Source organism: Nothoprocta perdicaria, unplaced genomic scaffold (assembly GCF_003342845.1).
Source record: "Nothoprocta perdicaria isolate Ctin4 unplaced genomic scaffold, notPer1 scaffold_6, whole genome shotgun sequence".
Lineage (NCBI taxonomy): Eukaryota > Metazoa > Chordata > Aves > Tinamiformes > Tinamidae > Nothoprocta > Nothoprocta perdicaria.
Window position 1 is genome coordinate 5,402,349 of NW_020455865.1, and position 17,771 is coordinate 5,420,119.

Genomic DNA, 17,771 nt, shown 5'->3' on the forward strand with positions numbered 1-17,771 from the left:
TACCAAATGAAGGGTCTGACTCGCTGCAGTTCAGAAATATTTAACGCCTGTGTTTGTGGCCGCGATAACTGGCAGCAGCTCRGGGTAACCAGGCCATGAGGCTCCTGCATCCCCCTCTGGCTGTCCCTAACCTGCCCGCAGACCCCGTCTCCCGCAGGACTGCACCGTGCCGTTCCCAAGGCACGGGAAAGGAAGGGCATTCCCAAGCCCTTCATCGCCTGCATTAGCCCCGCTAGCACTGGWGATGTTTGTGTGTTGCAATTTGTCTGCTTTATTATTTTTGTCAGCTTTATACTAAAAAAAAAGGTACTATTGGGTATTATGTGCAGACCTTATAGCTGAACAGCATTTTTCTCGTAAGTAACTATAAGTGTATTTGCATTTTTTAATGTGAAGTCCTCTACGTTTTTGTCTCTGGCTTTTTCTGTTACTGGGRCTGATCAAAGGAATTCAGCAATACTGAGTCCCAAGAGGTGCTCCGTGTCCTTCCGCTCGTGTTTATTGCACATGGTGACTGCTCAAAGCTGGTCCGGTTCGGGAGGGAGGCCCTGGTGCCTGCGGGCTGCTTGTGCCACTGCTGTGGGCAGCTCTGGGTTAACGGCCCCTGGGGTCCCCTCCCCAGGGACCCAGTGTTGGCTGCCCCTGGTCACAGCAGGAGCTGCGTGGCCGGGACATGGAGCATCCTGCAGGTGCTCCCGGGGGAATCGTGGCGCTCGAGGAGCCTCTTGTGCCCCAGCTTATAGGCAGTATATCCGTGTGCCATGGTGCTTGGTTCACTGCCTAGGAAACTCGGCGTTTCCCCATGCGGCTGGACGCCCCAGGGGCAGCAAAAGGCTCCAGCGCCCGGGTCTCGCCCGGATGCGCAGCAACAAGCGCACGGGCTGCGTGGCACCGGCAGCCGCGCCGGGGGATAACGCAGCCCGGCTGCTCTCCGTGACGGACGGCTCCGTAATAGGCCAGAGGGGAGGCTGCCGCGGGAGGTTAATTCAGGCAGGGCTGGGAAAAGCCGGATTCCCTCCAGCGAGGGGGCGGGGGGGGGCCGGGGACCATCTGCTGCCCTAACAAAGAGCCGCCTCCAGGCCGCCCAGCAGGTACCGAGGGGCAGCCGGGGGCTGCGGGTGCTGCCGGGCTGCGCGCGGGTGCTGCGGGTGCTGCCGGCTGCCCGCGCCCCGAGCGCCCGCCCGCCCGCGCAGGCCGCCTCCCGCGCGCGCCCGCCGCCGCTGCCGGTGACGATTGGCTGCGTCCTGCTGCAGTGGGGACGCAGCCCGGGCCCCAGCCCCGCTGCTCGCTCCAGGTGCCGGCGGCGTGAGCTGGCGAGCGCAGGTTGCCTGGCAGCTCTGAGGGGCTCCTCTCGCAGAAGGCCTTCTTTTTTCCCCCTTTATTTTTTCCTGCTCTCCTCTTAAGCGCACCATCGCGGCGGTTCAGCCCAAGCCTTCTCCAAGCGTCTCGGCTTCTCCGTGCCAGAGGGCTGGCGCTTTGTCTCTTGCCACCAGATTTGTGAGGCGCCGGTACAATGAGCTGCTTGTCAGGCCAGGCACGAGCGCGCTAGCAGCAATTTCCCAAGGCAGGAGGCGGCCGCGGGAGCGCTCCGTAGAGCATCCGAGCCCGTGGCGCTGCTGCCTGACCCTCCCGCTGGCTGCCGCGCCGCTCCTGGGCACGGTTGCTCCGGCCTCGGCGGCTCCCGCGCGCCGCGCTTCCCCGGCCGGGATGCTCCCGGGAGCAGCAGTGCTGCACACCCTGTGGCGCTTTCTGTCCAGCTTCCTCGCCAGGGCCGCGTGCCAAGGTTCTGCAGAGGAAAAGGAGGATGAGGCYGGGAGCAGCACCCCACTTCCAGGCCCCGGGGAGAAAGGGCCAAAGGTGCCGGGGAAGCCACAGGACAGAGGGACTGATCCCACTGAAAGGAGACCAACTATCCTGCTGGTGGTTGGACCCGCAGAGCATTTTCCAAAGGTAATGGGATATCCAGGGGGCCTGAGCAGGGGGCGGCGCGTGGGGTCTGCCGGGGGCAGCGCAAAGGGCCCCCGTGTCTGTGTGCCCGCGTGGGGGGCACTGCGGGGCACTGGGGAGAGGGGCAGGGTCTGATGCGTGCGCTCGCTGGGTGGGCAAGTGGGGGGAGCGGCGGGATGACTAAGAGAAGCGGCGACTTGGCCTTCCAGGCGTGATGCTTAAAGGAGGGAATTGCTTTTGGGGGCACGAGGGAATACRCTGGGTCCTGAAGCTGCCTCAGTCACTTGTAGGAAGCGTAACCGAGATGGCAGGGGATGATAACGCGGGTTAGTGGGGAGTCCCAGCCCTGCGCCGGAGCCTGGCAAGGGATCACCRGAGCTCCAGAAACGTTCTAGGCTCGCTCCCTGGCAATTCAGCCCTCTGGGAATTCCCAGGAACCAGAATGTCCTGAGCAAAGCGGGAACCGCCGGGGGGCTGTGAGGGGCCCAGCACGGTGGAAGGGAAAGCCTATCCCTGTGGAGCCTTCGGAGGCTCCGGAACGTGCCGGGAGCCGGTGCCTTCCTGAGGGCTGGGAGAAGGGRGCCGGCTGGGGGAGCCCACTGCAGGGGAAGCAGCTCCRGGGCTTTGTCTGGGCGAACAAAAGCTGCTGGTTTGGAGCCTGCGGGCACGGAACAGCCTTGGCCGGCTGCAGCTTGTATCCGCCGGGGAGGCACCGCTGCTCTGCCCCCCGCGCTCGGGGCCGCTGGGGGTGACTGGTTTATGAGCAAGGGCGTCCCCTGCGATTAGCGGGAGAGGGAGGCGTAACCCTGCAAGCCCGGAATAATAATATTCCCGCAGCCTGGAATAATAACGCTCAGGGAGGGACCGCAGCGGCGGCCGTGCTGGGTGACTTGCAGGATCCCGCTTATCCGATAGGGAACGGGGTGTAGCTGTTGCTCTGAGCTTTCTCCCCAAAATGGGGCCGGGCAGATGCAGAGAGGACTCTCTGCGGGTAGTTTGGCTGGCAATGGGCAGGGCAATTCCCTGTTGTGGGKAATAAAGCCACTCCCTGCCTCAATCCAAGCCTCAATCCAACCACTGGGAAACCTGCAGGGGCTTTTGCCTTCATCAGCACTCCAGCAATTAGCRGTGGGCCTCCCTCCCAAAAGAGTAGGGGGTGCGGGGTGGGATGAAGAGCACCCCTGTGTGCCCGGGCTGAGCAAGGACAGAGGCTCAAGGAGCCGAGGGAGGTGCTGATGAAAACCTTGGAGGAGCAGAGCTGAACATCTTGGTCCCTTCCAAGGGGAACAAAGCCCTACAGTCAGGGAGAGTCGATCCGTCCACACCTGCAAATGAAGCTTTGTCTGAAAGGGGGGGGGAATTGATACCAATCTCCTCCTTCCACCTGACCCTGGAAAGCTTTGCTTTGTAGGAACCCTAAAACTGGCTAATGGAGAGTGATGTAGTGCATGTGATGATATAATAAGGGCATGTGGTAAAATGGAGTTGAGTTACTGCAGCTTAGGAGGTAACTGCCCATCTGCTAGGAGGTTGTGACTGTAATTTTAGCCTGCCCTGGTTGTAAAGTAAGACGGCGTAAAGCGCTTGGGCTGGGGATTATGCAAATGTGCTGTACCTTGCAATTCAGAGGGCTGCAACCCGGTCCTCATGGCTCAGCTGAAGGATGGGAGCTTGCTAAGCTGCAGTGACTTGTGTGCGCTGCATCATGGATCTGTGATCAGAGAAACTGGGTCTTCTCTGCAAAAAATGCAATACAGCATCAGAYATGGATTCAAACTTACCATGAGGACCAGCTATTATTTGGTGTTTAAGGAAAAAGTGGGAGATGCCAGAATTCGTTCTCTGCTACTGTATGTCTGTGACCTTGCAGTAAGTCTCTTAACTGCTCCGTCACTGCGTTTGGCAAAAACGCCTCTACTTACGTGCTAAAACCATCTAACCATTTGAAATACCRCGTTGAGGTCCTGTAAGGGATTTACAGTATTGAGCTTGATCCGAGGTGTTTCCTATTTGAACTGTTTGGTCCTCGCTGCGTGTCGAGGCGCTTCTGCTCAGATCCCTGCGCGAAGGAGGCCGCCTCAAAGGCAGGCGGCTCCTTGGGCGGAAAACCCTGCGGCTGCTGCACGTGTGTACAGAGGAGGGCGACAATCTGCCCCCGGCGCCGTCCGGTGGACTTGTGACTTTGGCTCGCCGTGTTGTCAGGGGAAGAGGTCACCCCTGCCGGAGTCGCTGTTTCTACGTCAACCGCTGATCTCGTGTCGTCTGCCTTGCCCAGCCTCGGTCGACTGCTGCTCTTTGCGCTGTTGGGGTCTCTTAAATGATTAACTGCCTTCCCCGCATACCCTTTACACCGTTGTTCTGTGATTTGTTAGGACTTTCTGTTCCGTGCAATTAATTATAAGCTAGTTTCCAGAAAAACAGCAGTCAGCAGGAAATGCTGGTGGGACCTGCCGAGCACTKGGGGCAGCCGTGGTCCCCTCTGCCCGGGCAATCCGTGTCCGGAAAGCTCCGAGGAGGAGGCAGGATGTTAGCTATRGAGCTGTGACACCAAAACTGGCCCTTGGTATTTTTATAGCCAGGGGTTTTCTCACCAAAGCCCATTCAAAGCTAAAGAGCATCCTTTTCAGCTCCTTGTAAGGCAGCATCCTGCCCTCAGGAGGTGCTTTCCGGAACCGAGGCACTAAATGGGCCAGGAAGCAGATGCCTGGGCGACTACGAACAACTTGGAGAGGGTCACGGCTAAACGGCAGGATGTTGAAACTCCTAACTCGTGCTGCGCGGAACTGGGAGCCGGGAAGAAACGGGAAATGGAATCTGTGGCTTTTTCTCGTGGTTTTGTGCCCTGTCCTTGGCTTGACAGAGAGGCCGCAATAAGGGCCCCAGTGTCGGCAGCTCCTCGCGAGCCCCTCGGAGCCGCTGGGGCTGGGCTGGCCTCAGAGCCCTCCTGCTTTGCTGCTCCCAATCTCACTGCTGGGTTTCCCTTTTTAACCATCTCTGTGAACTCGCTACCGTTTTCTTCCTCATTGTGACTATGGTAGCTGGTATAAACTTCACTTCTAATCTGTCTCTTCTGCTTAGCTCACTGCCCTGTAATTAAAACCCTGCTTCAAATCCACTTTCTTAGCCTCATTACCTCTCTTGTTTCCGCTGACGTAGATAGCAGGACTTTCTTTCCTAAAATGTGCAGATTTTGCCTTTTTTTTTCCTTTTCGGTCTCGAGCTGCCAAGCGAGGATGGAGTTTATTAGGGAAAGCTGCATCACGTCGGCATGGCGACGGCGCTGCCAACCGCGCACCGAAGCCTTGGCAGCTCGTGGGAAGGAGCCTGCAGGGCCCTAATTCTCCACGGAACGAGCCCAAATCCCCGTTTTTTCACCTAATCCCCGAGGTCGGTCCCGGGGGGGCCGGGATGGTGCTTGTGGCCGGGCYTGGCCCTGCCGTCGGCGGCTGCCTAGCGAGCTGCTGTGCTCAGTGTAAGAGGATGTGGGCGCCCTGAGGAGATCGTGGGGCYTTTTCTTTCCCTGTTGTGCAGAGGGACGTCAGCAAGGGAGCAGGTTGAGGCCGGTTAGGTAACGCGGCACGGTAGGTGAGAGGGCTGGACAGAGGTCCTGATTCCCCCAGGAWCCAATTTGCCCCATTAAGCTTCTTAAAAATCCTTGAAACAACCCCTCTGATCACATAGCCCCAACTCATGCAGCTGACGCGCAGCAAAGAGCTTATTAAGGGTCATTTTTCTCCATTCCTTTTAATTCTGAAGAACAAAACCCATCAGTGAAGATGGGAAGGCCCCTTGCTCCTCAGAGGCGAGGGGAGCCGCGGGGACCTTTGCACCGGCCAGACAAGCTGTTTGCACAGAGCAAACAGAGGAAAACTGAGGCAGGGAAAGCTCTTAGCTGGCTGAACCTGGTCAGCAAACCCRCCTCGTTACCTCAAGTGCAGGCAGGACTACGATGTCTGCAAAGCTTGGCTCTAAATTGCCTCTCTCTCATATGGTAGCCTCTCTTTGCAAACGTCTCTTTATTCYACGTCTCAGATAAGTGAGAGGGTGTCCTGTAACTGAGCTTTTCARTTTGGTCTCCCTGCTTCTCCTTCGGTCTCCCTGCTGTAACACGAGGTGTTATCCCATGCATCAAACTCCATTAAATGCTCAGCAGCCTGTAATTATATCCCCGGTTAATGATGCATGTGCCACGCTGCCTCTCGGCCCGACCTGTTCTCTGTGAAGCTCAGGAACTCGCTCCCAAAGCCCTTAAACTGTTAAATGGTAAAAACTGGAAAATCTTGTTCTGTCCRGCCGCTTTTCATTCAAATGCACCAGCAATTGAAATGTGTAATTGCAATTGGATGAGGAGGATGAATTAGCACYGTGTCCTTGCGGCCGCTCGGCTTTGCTCCGGAGCGACCCTGTCTGTTTGGAAACCTGCTCTGGATTTTGATGGTTTCCTGGGTATAAAGTTTAAGGGCAGACCTTCTCCCAACACTTCTGTTGTCTGTGTTAATAATTCCGAAGTGCTGCTGAGGAGAACTTGGTCTGTCCATGGGTCACCTGCTCCTAGACGGCACCAAGCCGGCTCCTAGCCGGTTTTCCAAGAGTTTCTTGGAAAACTCCCAGCTAAAAGCTAGTCAGCTCTGATGCAGTGAAGCAGCTTTTATAGAAAGGAAATATTGAGGCTTTTGTTGAAGGTTGGTGTCCCAGGGGTGGTAGGCGAGCAGCAAGCGCATGTGTCCCCTATCGGAGGCAGTTTTGGGAAGAGGAGGGTGACGACCACCCCTTTGCRTTTTATGATGGAGCTCACGATCGACTCCTCCTCCTCTGTGTGCAGCAGCCCCTGGAAGGGCCAGAAGAGGATGAGGAGGAATGGGATCGATGCAGGGAGCAGCAGGGAAGCGTCTGGGCTGTGTGCCAGGGCCGCCGGAGACGCCTGCCGAGAGCTAACCTCTGGTGAGGGTGATGTAAGGTCCGCGTGGCTCAATGGGTGTTGAGCAAGCGGAGGCTGTTCAGAGGCCGCCCCCGGATCCGCTGCCTCGCGGGGTGGAACGCAGCGACTCCGGCTTCCCTTTTAAGTCGAAGGGCCGGGCGCGCGCAGCCAATCGCGCCCGCGCCGCGCAGCTCATAGGCTGCCGGCATGAGACTCGCSGGCATTGCCTGCGCGCCGCGCGCCCGCTCCCGCTCCGCGAGCCGCTCCGCGCCGCTTCCCGTCGCTTCCCCGTGAGCAGCAGGGCGGCCGCGCTCGCGACGATGCTCTGCCTCTGTCTGTACGTGCCGCTGCTCGGCGAGTCCCAGGCCGAGTTCCAGTACTTCGAGTCCAAGGGGCTGCCGGCCGAGCTCAAGTCTATCTTCCGCCTCAGCCTCCTCATTCCTTCCCAGGAATTCTCCACCTATCGCCAATGGAAGCAGGTATGGCCGGGAGGGAGAGGAGGGAATGAGCAGCTCACRCTGGATAGCACCCACAGCGCGGAGCTAGAGGGGCAGCACCTGGTACAGCTGTGCTGTTAAGAGCAGGAACAGCTGGGGCCACTTTCTTCTGCTGCTTGCCAGGAGTTATGCAGTGCCACAACAGGGTCTTTCTTTCTGATTCCTGACATTTGAATTACACACAGCTCTRTGCCTCTGGGACTGTTTAAACCAGTTGCTTTTGAAGTAAGCTAAATATTAAAAGCTTTTTTTAATTTATTTTTTCCTTCTTCTCCTCTCCTGAGTGGGGATTCCTCAGCTTCGACTGACTCATCTTTTCACATCCCCTTCCTTTTCCTTGCGCCCCTCCCCTCGTCCCAGTTCTGGCAGGAAGCGTGCAATTATGTCAGCGCAAGCCGTGGTGCCGTTTTGGCCGGGGGAAGCGGAGCAGAGCGGGCTGGCAGCTGGATTTGCCCCGGGCAAACCGTGCACGAGGTGGGCGCAGGTCTGCGCGTCACACACCTCCGTTTCCAGCGGATGCTCCCGGCTGGTACCCAAGGCCGTGCCATTGAGAGCACGCACACCTGGTTATTAAACAGCAAAGCCTGTGGGCTCTTCTGATACCTCTGAAACTGGGGACATAGAATGGTTGAGGGTGGAAGGAACCTCTGGAGATCATCCAGTCCAACCCCCCTGCTCCAGCAGGGACACCCAGAGCACGGGGCACAGGGCGGCATCCAGGCGGGTTTGGAAGATCTCCAGAGAAGGAGACTCCACAGCCTCCCTGGGCAGCCTGTTCCGGGCTCTGTCACCCTCACAGTGAAGAAGCTCCTCCTCACATGGAGATGGAACTGCCTGGGTTTCAACTTGTACCCATTGCCCCTTGTCCTGTCACTGGCCACCACTGAGAAGAGCTATAGCATATAACTCTTAGCATATAACTGCAGTATCTAACTCATAGCAGATTTAAAGCAGGTGTGCTGCAGGAGCAGCGTGTGGTGCCGGTACCCGTGGAAACAACAGCAGCAAGAAGCTGCTGAGGAGCAGCCCTGTGTGCAGAGCTCAGCTAAACACCTCCGCAGAGGTGCTCGTATTTGCTGGTAAAGGCAGAGAGGTACCGGGAGAGACTGGCTGCTGCCTCTGGGGGAGATGCTGGCAGCCTCGTCCTTTGCCAGCTGCCTTTGCAGCTTGCGCTTCTGTGGCGCTTTGGCATAGGGCGTTTGGAGCGGCAGGGCTGGCGGCGCAGGGTCTCCGGCATTGCGGGGTCTCCGGCAGYGCGTTCCGCGGCTCTGGTGCCGCGGGGACGGCTGCGCCATCGGATCTCACGGCGTCTCCCGTGGCCGGCGGGCAGGGGCTGCCGGCGTTCCCGCGGGAGGGAAGCCCCGCGCGGGCAGCCCGCCCCGCTGCCGCGAGCGCCTCTATGTTTAGCGCGCGGGTTCACCGCRGGGCCGCCCGCGAACTTTACAGCCGTCATACGAGCCGCTGCAGCGCGAGAACGCCGCGCGCCTCGCAAAGGTCACCGCGCCGCCCGGCGCTCCCAAAGCCACGAGGGAAACTTGAACAGCGTTGGGGCTCRAGTGACCCTTAGCGCAGGAGTGAGACAGCAGAATCCTCACGGTGAAGCCCTTGGTGTCAGCGTCTCGTACTATGGCAGGGCAGTAAAGGCTTGTGCTGGTGCAGGGGATGTCCCCGTGGGCAGGGCGAGTATGATAAGTTGAAGCTTACCTAAATGTTGGTGAGTGGAGGGTTAGACCCAACAGAGTAGGTGAAGCGGCCTGAATCACATCCTGTTTAGTTTTGGTCATTGATTTATGTTGAGAAAGGCTTRCAGGCTGTCAGAAGAAACTGGGTGAATGGGAAGGGGAGAGGGAACTTCCAGAGCCACGTTCCTGCTGTCTAGGGATCACCAGCCCTGTGAACCAGTGGCCGGGAGCCCTCAGGTAGGASCCTCCATAGGCCATTGCCTCAGGAGGAGCGGGGTCAACTGCTGGCTTCTCTGTTGTCCCAGATGTCTGACAGCATCTGATCTTGCTCCAAGCTGTGTCCTATTAAAAACCTTCTCTTGTTCCGTGTGCATCTCACGGGAACTCGTGCAGTTAAAGCACATAGCTGCAGGGGAGCCAAGCCAGTTCACTGGCATTTTCATTCTTCATCTGTGTCCACTGGAGCTGCACAGGTTTATTCTGGTTGCAGTTGGTGGTTGCCAGGCTGGCTCGCTTCTTTAAGCATCTTATGGGGCGTGAAATTTCCCCTCTCATTTAGGTGATTTTATTGCCTGAAGTTCTGTGGTTCACTTTTTAGGCAGCTCTCTTGCCTCATGCTCCATCCAGGTGGAGGCTCTTGCATAACACTTTACACAACCCGATTCAAGATACAAGGCTGAGATTAGGTGCATGATACTGGCCAAGTGCCCCGATAGGAACATGAGATGTTTGGGCTGCATGACTAGCTTTGGGAGGGCAGGTGACTTTCCTTCTGCATTTAATTTTTTTAAAGCATTGTCATAAAACTGTCACTTTCTAGGTGGAAAACCAAGTCATCTAGGAAATATCTTCAGATATAGTGGGAAAAGGATCAGATCTGTCTGAATGACCAAAGGAATCAACTGTTTTTCGTTGTCTTTCCTTACAGAAAATTGTGAAGGCAGGAGACAAAGACCTTGATGGACAACTGGACTTTGAGGAGTTTGTTCACTATCTCCAAGATCACGAGAAGAAGCTGAGACTGGTTTTCAAGAGTCTAGATAAGAAAAATGATGGTAAACACCTTGCTCCCATCATGAAGAGACTGTTGATGTGTGAACTTATAGTACGTTAATACATAACCAGTGGCTTATCTTTGCAGGCCGTATTGATGCCCAGGAGATTGTACAGTCTCTTCGGGACCTGGGAGTCAAGATCTCGGAGCAGCAGGCTGAGAAAATACTGAAGAGGTGAGGATTCAGCTGGTCCTTATGTTTAGTGAACAGAAGAAGTTAGATGGAGGTGTGAGGATATGGAACCTGGCTCCTCATTCTGCCCCGCACACACTGTCGAGAGACTCTGGCTCCTTCCTTTTTGCCTGCTCTTCATCTTGATTTTTCCATGAGTTGAACCTTTTAGGGCTGTAATGCATTATGGAGAGTCACTGTCAGAATCTCTCTTGCTGCCCTGTGTAGGAAGGGGCACCTTTGCACCCCTGTCTGGATGTCCTCTTGCCCTGAGCTTGCTGCTTTGGAGAGGGACTGTGCAGTTGCTGTTTGGAAATGCTCAGTGCTTTGTGCATGTGGCACTAACATGTGAACAACCACTTATTTGTGCTGTTTTTTTCCTCTTTCTTTCCTCTGCAACCTTCCCTCTGTCTGTTTGCCTGTGTGTCAGAATAAGGACGGGACACTTCTGGGGTCCTGTCACCTAGTAAGTATTCTTTTCCCTTCAGTGTCAGTTCTGTTGGCCTAACTTTGGTAGGAGGGGGAGCAGCAACTCCTGTGATTCAGTTAAAGGGGAGAGAGGAAAAAAAGGGAGCCTATTTTTGGCTCCCTTTATTGTTTGGTGAAGACTCCCTAGCTGTGTGTTGTGTCTCTCTTTAGAAAGCTTTTGGTAGCTGCTTTGCAAAAATGTTTTGTTGTAGGCTTGAATAATCAAAGAGAAGGGGAGGAGGAATTGGCCTCCTGAGGGGAGCCTGTGCTCATCTCCTGTAAATCTTTTTAGCATGGATAAAAACGGGACAATGACAATTGACTGGAATGAGTGGCGAGACTATCACCTGTTGCACCCAGTGGAGAACATTCCTGAAATCATCCTGTACTGGAAGCACTCTACGGTAAGAAATGAATCCTCCGCCTTAATATAGGTCCTTGTCGTCTTCCAGCTTCTTTGTGAAAGTTCCAGCCCCCAGGAGCTGCTGCTGGCCACGTCTATCTTCTCTTCATGGTTCAGTAGCTGCCTTGTAGCCCTGGAAGCCGAATTGCTTCCTGTCCTGTTATTTTGCCGTCTCTCACCTGCACACGTGACAACAGCCGCACGTTCTGCAGGCTGGGGAGCACGTCCAGTTTGCACGTCYTGTACCTCTGAGCTCAGACCAGCGTGTCCAGCTCTTGCTAGTTCAGAACCTGTCAAGACTAGAAACTGATAAACTGATAGAACAGGCAGCTGTCCTTTCTGGAGATCTTTAATGTGTGTGTAGCATGTAACGAGATTAAACTGGCTGTAAACTCAGAAAGTTCCAGAACAGTCCAGCTTTTCCCCATGCAGCTGCCCACAGTTAATCATTTTGATCATTAGTATGATCCACAGTGTTTTAATATGGGTAAAGTGTTCAGCAGTTCTCAGCTTCCTTCTAGTGCAAAGGGTCCCCTTGTGACATGCTGAGCATTCCCTAGCAGTGCTGTTGCCTGTGGCTAGATACGGTAGTTAAGGTTATAGATAAGCTGCTGATTTGGAAACAAGCACATTCAGAGCTTCAACACTTAGCACTGATAAAGAGCAATAACTCAGCAAGATTGCTGACTGATTAAATGTTTCTCAACACCTTATGCTTGTGCAGATCTTCGATGTAGGAGAGAATTTGACTGTCCCTGATGAGTTCACAGTGGAAGAGAGGCAGACGGGGATGTGGTGGAGACACCTGGTTGCAGGTGGAGGTGCCGGGGCAGTGTCCAGAACCTGCACGGCTCCCTTGGATCGCCTGAAAGTGCTCATGCAGGTAAGATGGAATCATTTTGGTTTGTCTAAATACCCAGCCTGAATCCTTTAATCTTTTGGCCCATGTGATGCCTAGGAGATGATAGTGTCTGTCAGCACAGTGCAACACTGGCTGGCATTAATCTCCTTACTCTCATGTTGGTGTTTTTTGAAAGCTTTTTAGATTGACTTATAAAAGTCACATTGAAAAGTAATTCTTCACTGACTAGAGAAAAGATACTGACTAGAAAGGATGTAGAGAAGGTTTGAGGAGATGGATGTGTGAAAATTTATCAGAGAACTTTGTACTTCAGAGAACAGGAAAATTTGGCCTTTGAAATAGGTTCGAGTCTTGTGTTTCCATGAAAGTGGCTGTGCTGATCAGCTGATAAAGCTGCTCGTTAGTATAAATATTTTTTATTGGTCATTCCTTTCTAATATTGATTTGAAACTGCATTGTCATTGTACCTGCTCTTTAGCCAGCTGAGAAGTCTATTTCTCTGGGTACGTAGCCCCATGCTAGGCTGTGGGAGCTGCTAGTTTTACCCAGCTTCCCATTCCAGAGGGAGATGTTGATTAAATTCATTAGTCAACTAACATTAGGCTTTGCAAAAAGGAAAAGAAGCTTGCTTTCCTATTGTGAAAGTTATCTGGAAGGGATTAGAGCCTTGGTAAATCTCTGGGCAAATAAAAAGTGCCCTTTTGTCCCAGGATTACGGAAGAACATAGTACTGTCGTAATCAGGACTGGAAGTGATCCAAGCTCGCTCTCTCTCTCGCTCCCAGGTTCATGCCTCCCGCAGTAACAACATGTGCATCATTGGTGGCTTTACTCAAATGATCCGAGAGGGTGGACCAAGGTCCCTGTGGCGAGGGAATGGCATCAACGTGTTGAAGATAGCACCAGAATCTGCCATTAAATTCATGGCCTATGAGCAGGTGAGTAAAAGCGCAGGGAGGAATCTCACTGCAAAGATCTTCATCTGGCTCCTGATGAAGAGGAAGGCTGAGATACAGTCAGTGAGCTTCAATGTTTCTTCCTTCTTTCCTTCCACAGATCAAGAGGTTCATTGGTACTGACCAGGAGATGCTGAGGATTCATGAGCGGCTCTTGGCTGGGTCCCTGGCTGGGGCCATTGCACAGAGCAGCATCTACCCGATGGAGGTAACTACAAACCCAGGTGGCTACAAACCCAGGTGGTTTGTAGCCCAGGCCGTGAGGGCTCATGGAAGGTGCTTTGGTAGATCTTCATGGCCTTTAATCTTGCCCCCTAGGTTCTGAAAACACGGATGGCTCTAAGAAAGACGGGACAATATTCAGGCATGTTGGACTGTGCCAAAAACATCCTTTCAAAGGAAGGAATGGCTGCCTTCTACAAAGGCTACATCCCCAACATGCTAGGAATCATTCCATATGCTGGTATCGACCTGGCAGTCTATGAGGTATGAGGCATTTAACCCTTTTGTAGGGCTGTGCTACTTGGGTAGTTTTATTGCTTTCATACCTTTCAGTTAATATAAATGATTAAAATCACTTTTCAAAGTCTTCCTGATAARTCTGATAAAAGAACACAAGGGGATTTTAGCCCAAAGGCCATAAAAGATAATCCAGTACAGTGGATTCTCTTCCTTTCCTTGTCAATAACCTGCATGATCCCTTTTTTGATAAAGGAATTAAGACAGGAAATGAAAGAAGGTGTGGGTGTTTTTTTCCCTCCTGCCCGGTAGCAGTAACTCAAGGTGATCTGAGAAACCTGATGGGGCTGGCTGAAACTGAAACTGTACATACTTCCCTGTGCCTTTTACTCTAGACTAATCTTATGTAATCTGATATCCTTCTGATGGCCACTTCATTGCTAACATCTGCCTTGTTTCCTCCAGACACTAAAAAACGCCTGGCTGCAACGCTATGCTGTCAACAGCGCTGATCCTGGAGTTTTTGTTCTGTTGGCCTGTGGCACCATCTCCAGCACGTGTGGACAGCTYGCCAGTTACCCCTTGGCTCTAGTGAGGACACGCATGCAGGCCCAAGGTGAGAACTTCTGGGAACTCTGTGATATTGTGTGAGCTACTGCCATGGTCATCAAGCAGGCTAAAGGTCCTCTAGTGTAAACGTTGCAACAGCAGCCTCGGTTAACCTGAGCAGATGCTGTTTGCCACGCTGAAAGGGGACAACGGACTTTGTCCTTTAGCATTTGCAGTCAGGCACCTCCAGGACAGCAATTTTGCTTGAGTCACCTTGGAGTTCTGGGCTTAAGGCCTCTGAAAAGCAGGTTAAGAAAATGGTTGCGTTGCAGCACAGCTATGTCTTGATGATTACTCAGATGTTGTCCCTCACAAAACCCCTTTGAACAGCCCCGTAAAGTGCATGAGTCAAAACTGCTCTCTGGGGCAGGTCTTAGTTTGAAGTGGTWTTACCAGGTAGGCTGTGTTATTTATTGTCACTTTTCCTCCTGCAGCTTCAGTCGAGGGTGCTCCAGAAGTGACCATGAGGGGACTGTTCAAACACATTCTGAAGACAGAGGGAGCATTTGGTCTCTACCGGGGTCTGGCCCCGAACTTTATGAAGGTGATCCCAGCCGTGAGCATCAGCTATGTGGTGTATGAGAACTTGAAGATGACTCTGGGTGTGCAGTCACGGTGACCAGGAGATGCGGAGGACTCTGAACTCTGAAATCTTGGGTGGCGATCCCAAGACGTTTAGCCATCTCTCATTCTGTGAATGTGTTGACACTAAGCTGACTAAGCAAAGCTGTGAAATCTCAGATAGTGTGTGAGTCAGTAAGGGTGAGGGGAGGATCTGGCGTCCTTTGCCATCTTGCTACTCAAAGCTTTCACACACCATCATGTGGCCCTTTTTGTTGGGCCCTTGGGGAGCTGGGATCTGCTGCTGAGAGAATCTAAACACGTGAGTTGCTGCAGGCAGTTCCTAGCAGTGCAGCAGAGTAGCAAGGATCTGGGAACAGGTCTGCTTTCAGCATATTACATGTACAGAGCTGTTTGCCAGCGGATGAGCACCTTCTGACTTGCTGAAAGAGCTTCTTTTCCATTCAGTTGTTTAACTTCCTACCCGCCGTTTAAATTTGTACAAACCTTGTGTAGGAGCTGCTGCCGCACCAGGCTTGTTCAGTATGTTTACATATATTCCTTTGGGTAGGAGACCTTCATGTTCTGCTTCCAAGACTTGACATGAAATGTAACTTTGAACTATACTGTTTTTTTCGAGGGCTGGTGGGCAGTGGTTTAATCCAGTCAGGCTGAAGATTACTTAGGCCAGCCTGGTGAAGAATTAGGATTATTTATTTTTATAGGTTTAAGTGTGTCTCCTAAATCCACTAACAAGATGCACTTACTAACAGAAGCAGCAGACTAGAGCCTGCATGCCTGTATCCTTTGCATGCTGGAACTGGCTTGTCGTATACTCAGCAGGGGCTTGGAAAGGGGCAGGCCGAGAGCGCCCTGGATGGACTGGCACCTTGATGCATGGCTTTAGTGAAAAAATGACAATATTTCACCGCTCCTGCGCGGCTGTGCTCCCAGCACGGCCCGAGAGCCCCTGTGCAGCATTGCATGGATCTCTGAATTTCATTCTGCCTGGTGCCAAGGCTAGATGACGGCCCTCTTCCAAACCCTGTGCCTATGCTGCTATCTATCTCTGTAGACCTCTTTGTAGATTGCTGTTCAGGTTTGCATTAGAGGGATGGAGCCTCCACACCAGGAGCACATCTGCGCTGTGCTGGGGAGAGGGGTGGTTGTCATTGGGAAGGGTGAGCTTTCAGTCCTGGAGACAGCTGCTTGCTTTTCTTTCAAAGGGTGCTTTTCATAAGGCTGAGGGAAAGAGTTGGCTTTAAAATTTCTCTTGACTGCATTATGGGCTACTTTAGTTGATAGGATCAGGCTTCTGAGGCCTGGGAGATCCTCATCCAACTTTTCATTTTGGGCAAAACGGACCAGCGTTGCATTCCACTGTTTTACTGCTTAAAGCATATTTATTTTGTATTTATTTGAACAGAGTTATGTCAAACTATTTTTATAGRCTTGTTTAAATATTGTTACTGTGCTTGTATTTCTCCTGTTTTTAAAAAGTTCTCTATTTGTTCTCTTACATCACGCAGCTGAGTCGTGGGGAAGCACACTGAAGTCACTAGTGCTCTTCCTCTCTGGGGCTTGAGCTGCCTTCCCCACACCTGGGGCTGTTGCTGGAGGACCTGGGCCCAGAGAAATTCTGCAGTGAGAAGCCTTGGGAGAGAAGGGAACCAGTGAGGGAGCAGTCCATTGGGATGAGGGGAAGAGGGTGCGATGTGGGGCTTGCCCTATTATGGAGTTGACCCTATACGTGGTGGAAAGGGTTGCAGGTGGATGGCCGGAGTCGGGACGTTGAAGGTTCGTGCATGTCGTATGGCACAGCGGCTGTTTAAGAGGTTCTTGGGGTATTTTTAGGTAAAGGAGGGAGGGGAGAAATCTCAGGGACTAAATTACGTCCAAGTTTCCAGCGAGGTGGAATAAAGCATGCACTTGGACACAAGCTGCTGCGGTTGTGCTTGAGGCTGAGTCAGCAGATCCCACTGCTGAGCCAGAGCTTTCCACATGGCACCGGGGAAGTTTGGGAAATCAGGAAGGGATTTGTTAGCACTCAGCAGCTGCTTTTGGACTCACAGGCTTTGGTGGCTCATGGAGAACCTTCCAGGTGAGCTTTTCTACCCTGACTACCCAGTGCTGTCAGTAGCCCTGTGGAAATCTAACCTGGTATCTGGATTACTGACATGATTTTTTTTCCATCCCCCTGTTTTTTTGAGACCTGCCATAAATTCTGCAGTGGCTCCTTCCTACCAGTGTGGCCTAATGGGAAAAATTCAGAGTGCAAAAATCAATGCAAAATGACAACTGTCTCTGTAGCTGTAACCACAAATCGTTATAATGCAAATCTAACTCAGATTCTTCATGTAGGGAACAGTCTGCTAATAAAGGTCTGTCAAAGAGATGCCGCTTGCCTGTGTTTCTTGCTCCGTGGGTTATTGGTGCCGTCTGTGGCCAGACTCTTCCTGGAATGATTCACAGGTTGCAGATGCTGGGAATCATCTGCCCTGCCTGGGACCTGGACCTGGGAGAACAGAATGGTTTATAAAGGAAAAAACCAGCAYAACCAAGGTCAGATCTAATAATGGCAGAGAGGAGTCAAGGATGTTCAGCTACTGTTAACTTGTCTCTGCTGAACCTTGTTTCTCTATTCAGTTGTTTTTTCTTTCTCTGAGAACTGAGCCTCCCAGGAAAACTGGACGGGGCAGCGTTTTCAATTATGCTCTTGAAAGAATTGGGCTTAAAGTTTCAAAAACAAAGCCTTTGTACTTTTCCTCTTTTTTTTTTTTTTTTTTAAAGAGTAACCCTTTGAAGGCCAGTGAAAATCATAGCTGGTAGCAAAAGTGCCTTCTAATTTGGTTTAGAGTCCCTGTGGACACCAGCCCAGGGTGTTACTGGTTGCTCATGTCTGCGGCTGTAACTTGARGCTTTCATTCAGCTATAAATCTCCTTGTGAAGTCCACGTCCTTGGAATCCGAGCAGCTGCTTTTCCTGTGGTGTCAGCTCCAGTCAGCTGAGACGCTTATCGGCCTTTCCAGCCCGCTCGAGGCCGCTCCAGCAGCGCTGCCCTCCGGCCGGCCGGCTCCTCAAGGCCGGGGGGTTCAACCCCCTCCATCGAGGGGCTCTTGAAGGGAGGGCTGCCCGGGGACCTGCAAGCCTCAGCCTGGGCCTAGGGAACCTGGACTAGCCTTGG

The 17,771-nt window shown here is 52.9% G+C and overlaps 1 protein-coding gene across 3 annotated transcripts; it reads left to right on the forward strand.

Annotated features, from left to right (window-relative positions):
- The first annotated feature begins 1,703 nt into the window (after positions 1 to 1,703).
- Positions 1,704 to 16,720, forward strand: SLC25A25 (solute carrier family 25 member 25). 3 transcript variants are annotated; one of them, XM_026049356.1, is made up of 11 exons: positions 1,704 to 1,950; positions 9,973 to 10,099; positions 10,186 to 10,273; positions 10,701 to 10,736; positions 11,031 to 11,142; positions 11,866 to 12,024; positions 12,788 to 12,940; positions 13,059 to 13,166; positions 13,277 to 13,444; positions 13,883 to 14,033; positions 14,461 to 16,720. In XM_026049356.1, the coding sequence occupies exons 1-11, from the start codon at positions 1,708 to 1,710 to the stop codon at positions 14,643 to 14,645; spliced, it is 1,530 nt and encodes a 509-aa protein (XP_025905141.1). In that variant the 5' UTR covers positions 1,704 to 1,707; the 3' UTR covers positions 14,646 to 16,720. The 3 variants fall into 3 exon arrangements, with proteins under 3 accessions (XP_025905141.1, XP_025905142.1, XP_025905143.1); XM_026049357.1 differs by lacking the exon at positions 1,704 to 1,950 and adding an exon at positions 7,117 to 7,344; XM_026049358.1 differs by lacking the exons at positions 1,704 to 1,950; positions 10,701 to 10,736 and adding an exon at positions 7,117 to 7,344.
- The last annotated feature ends 1,051 nt before the right edge of the window (positions 16,721 to 17,771 follow it).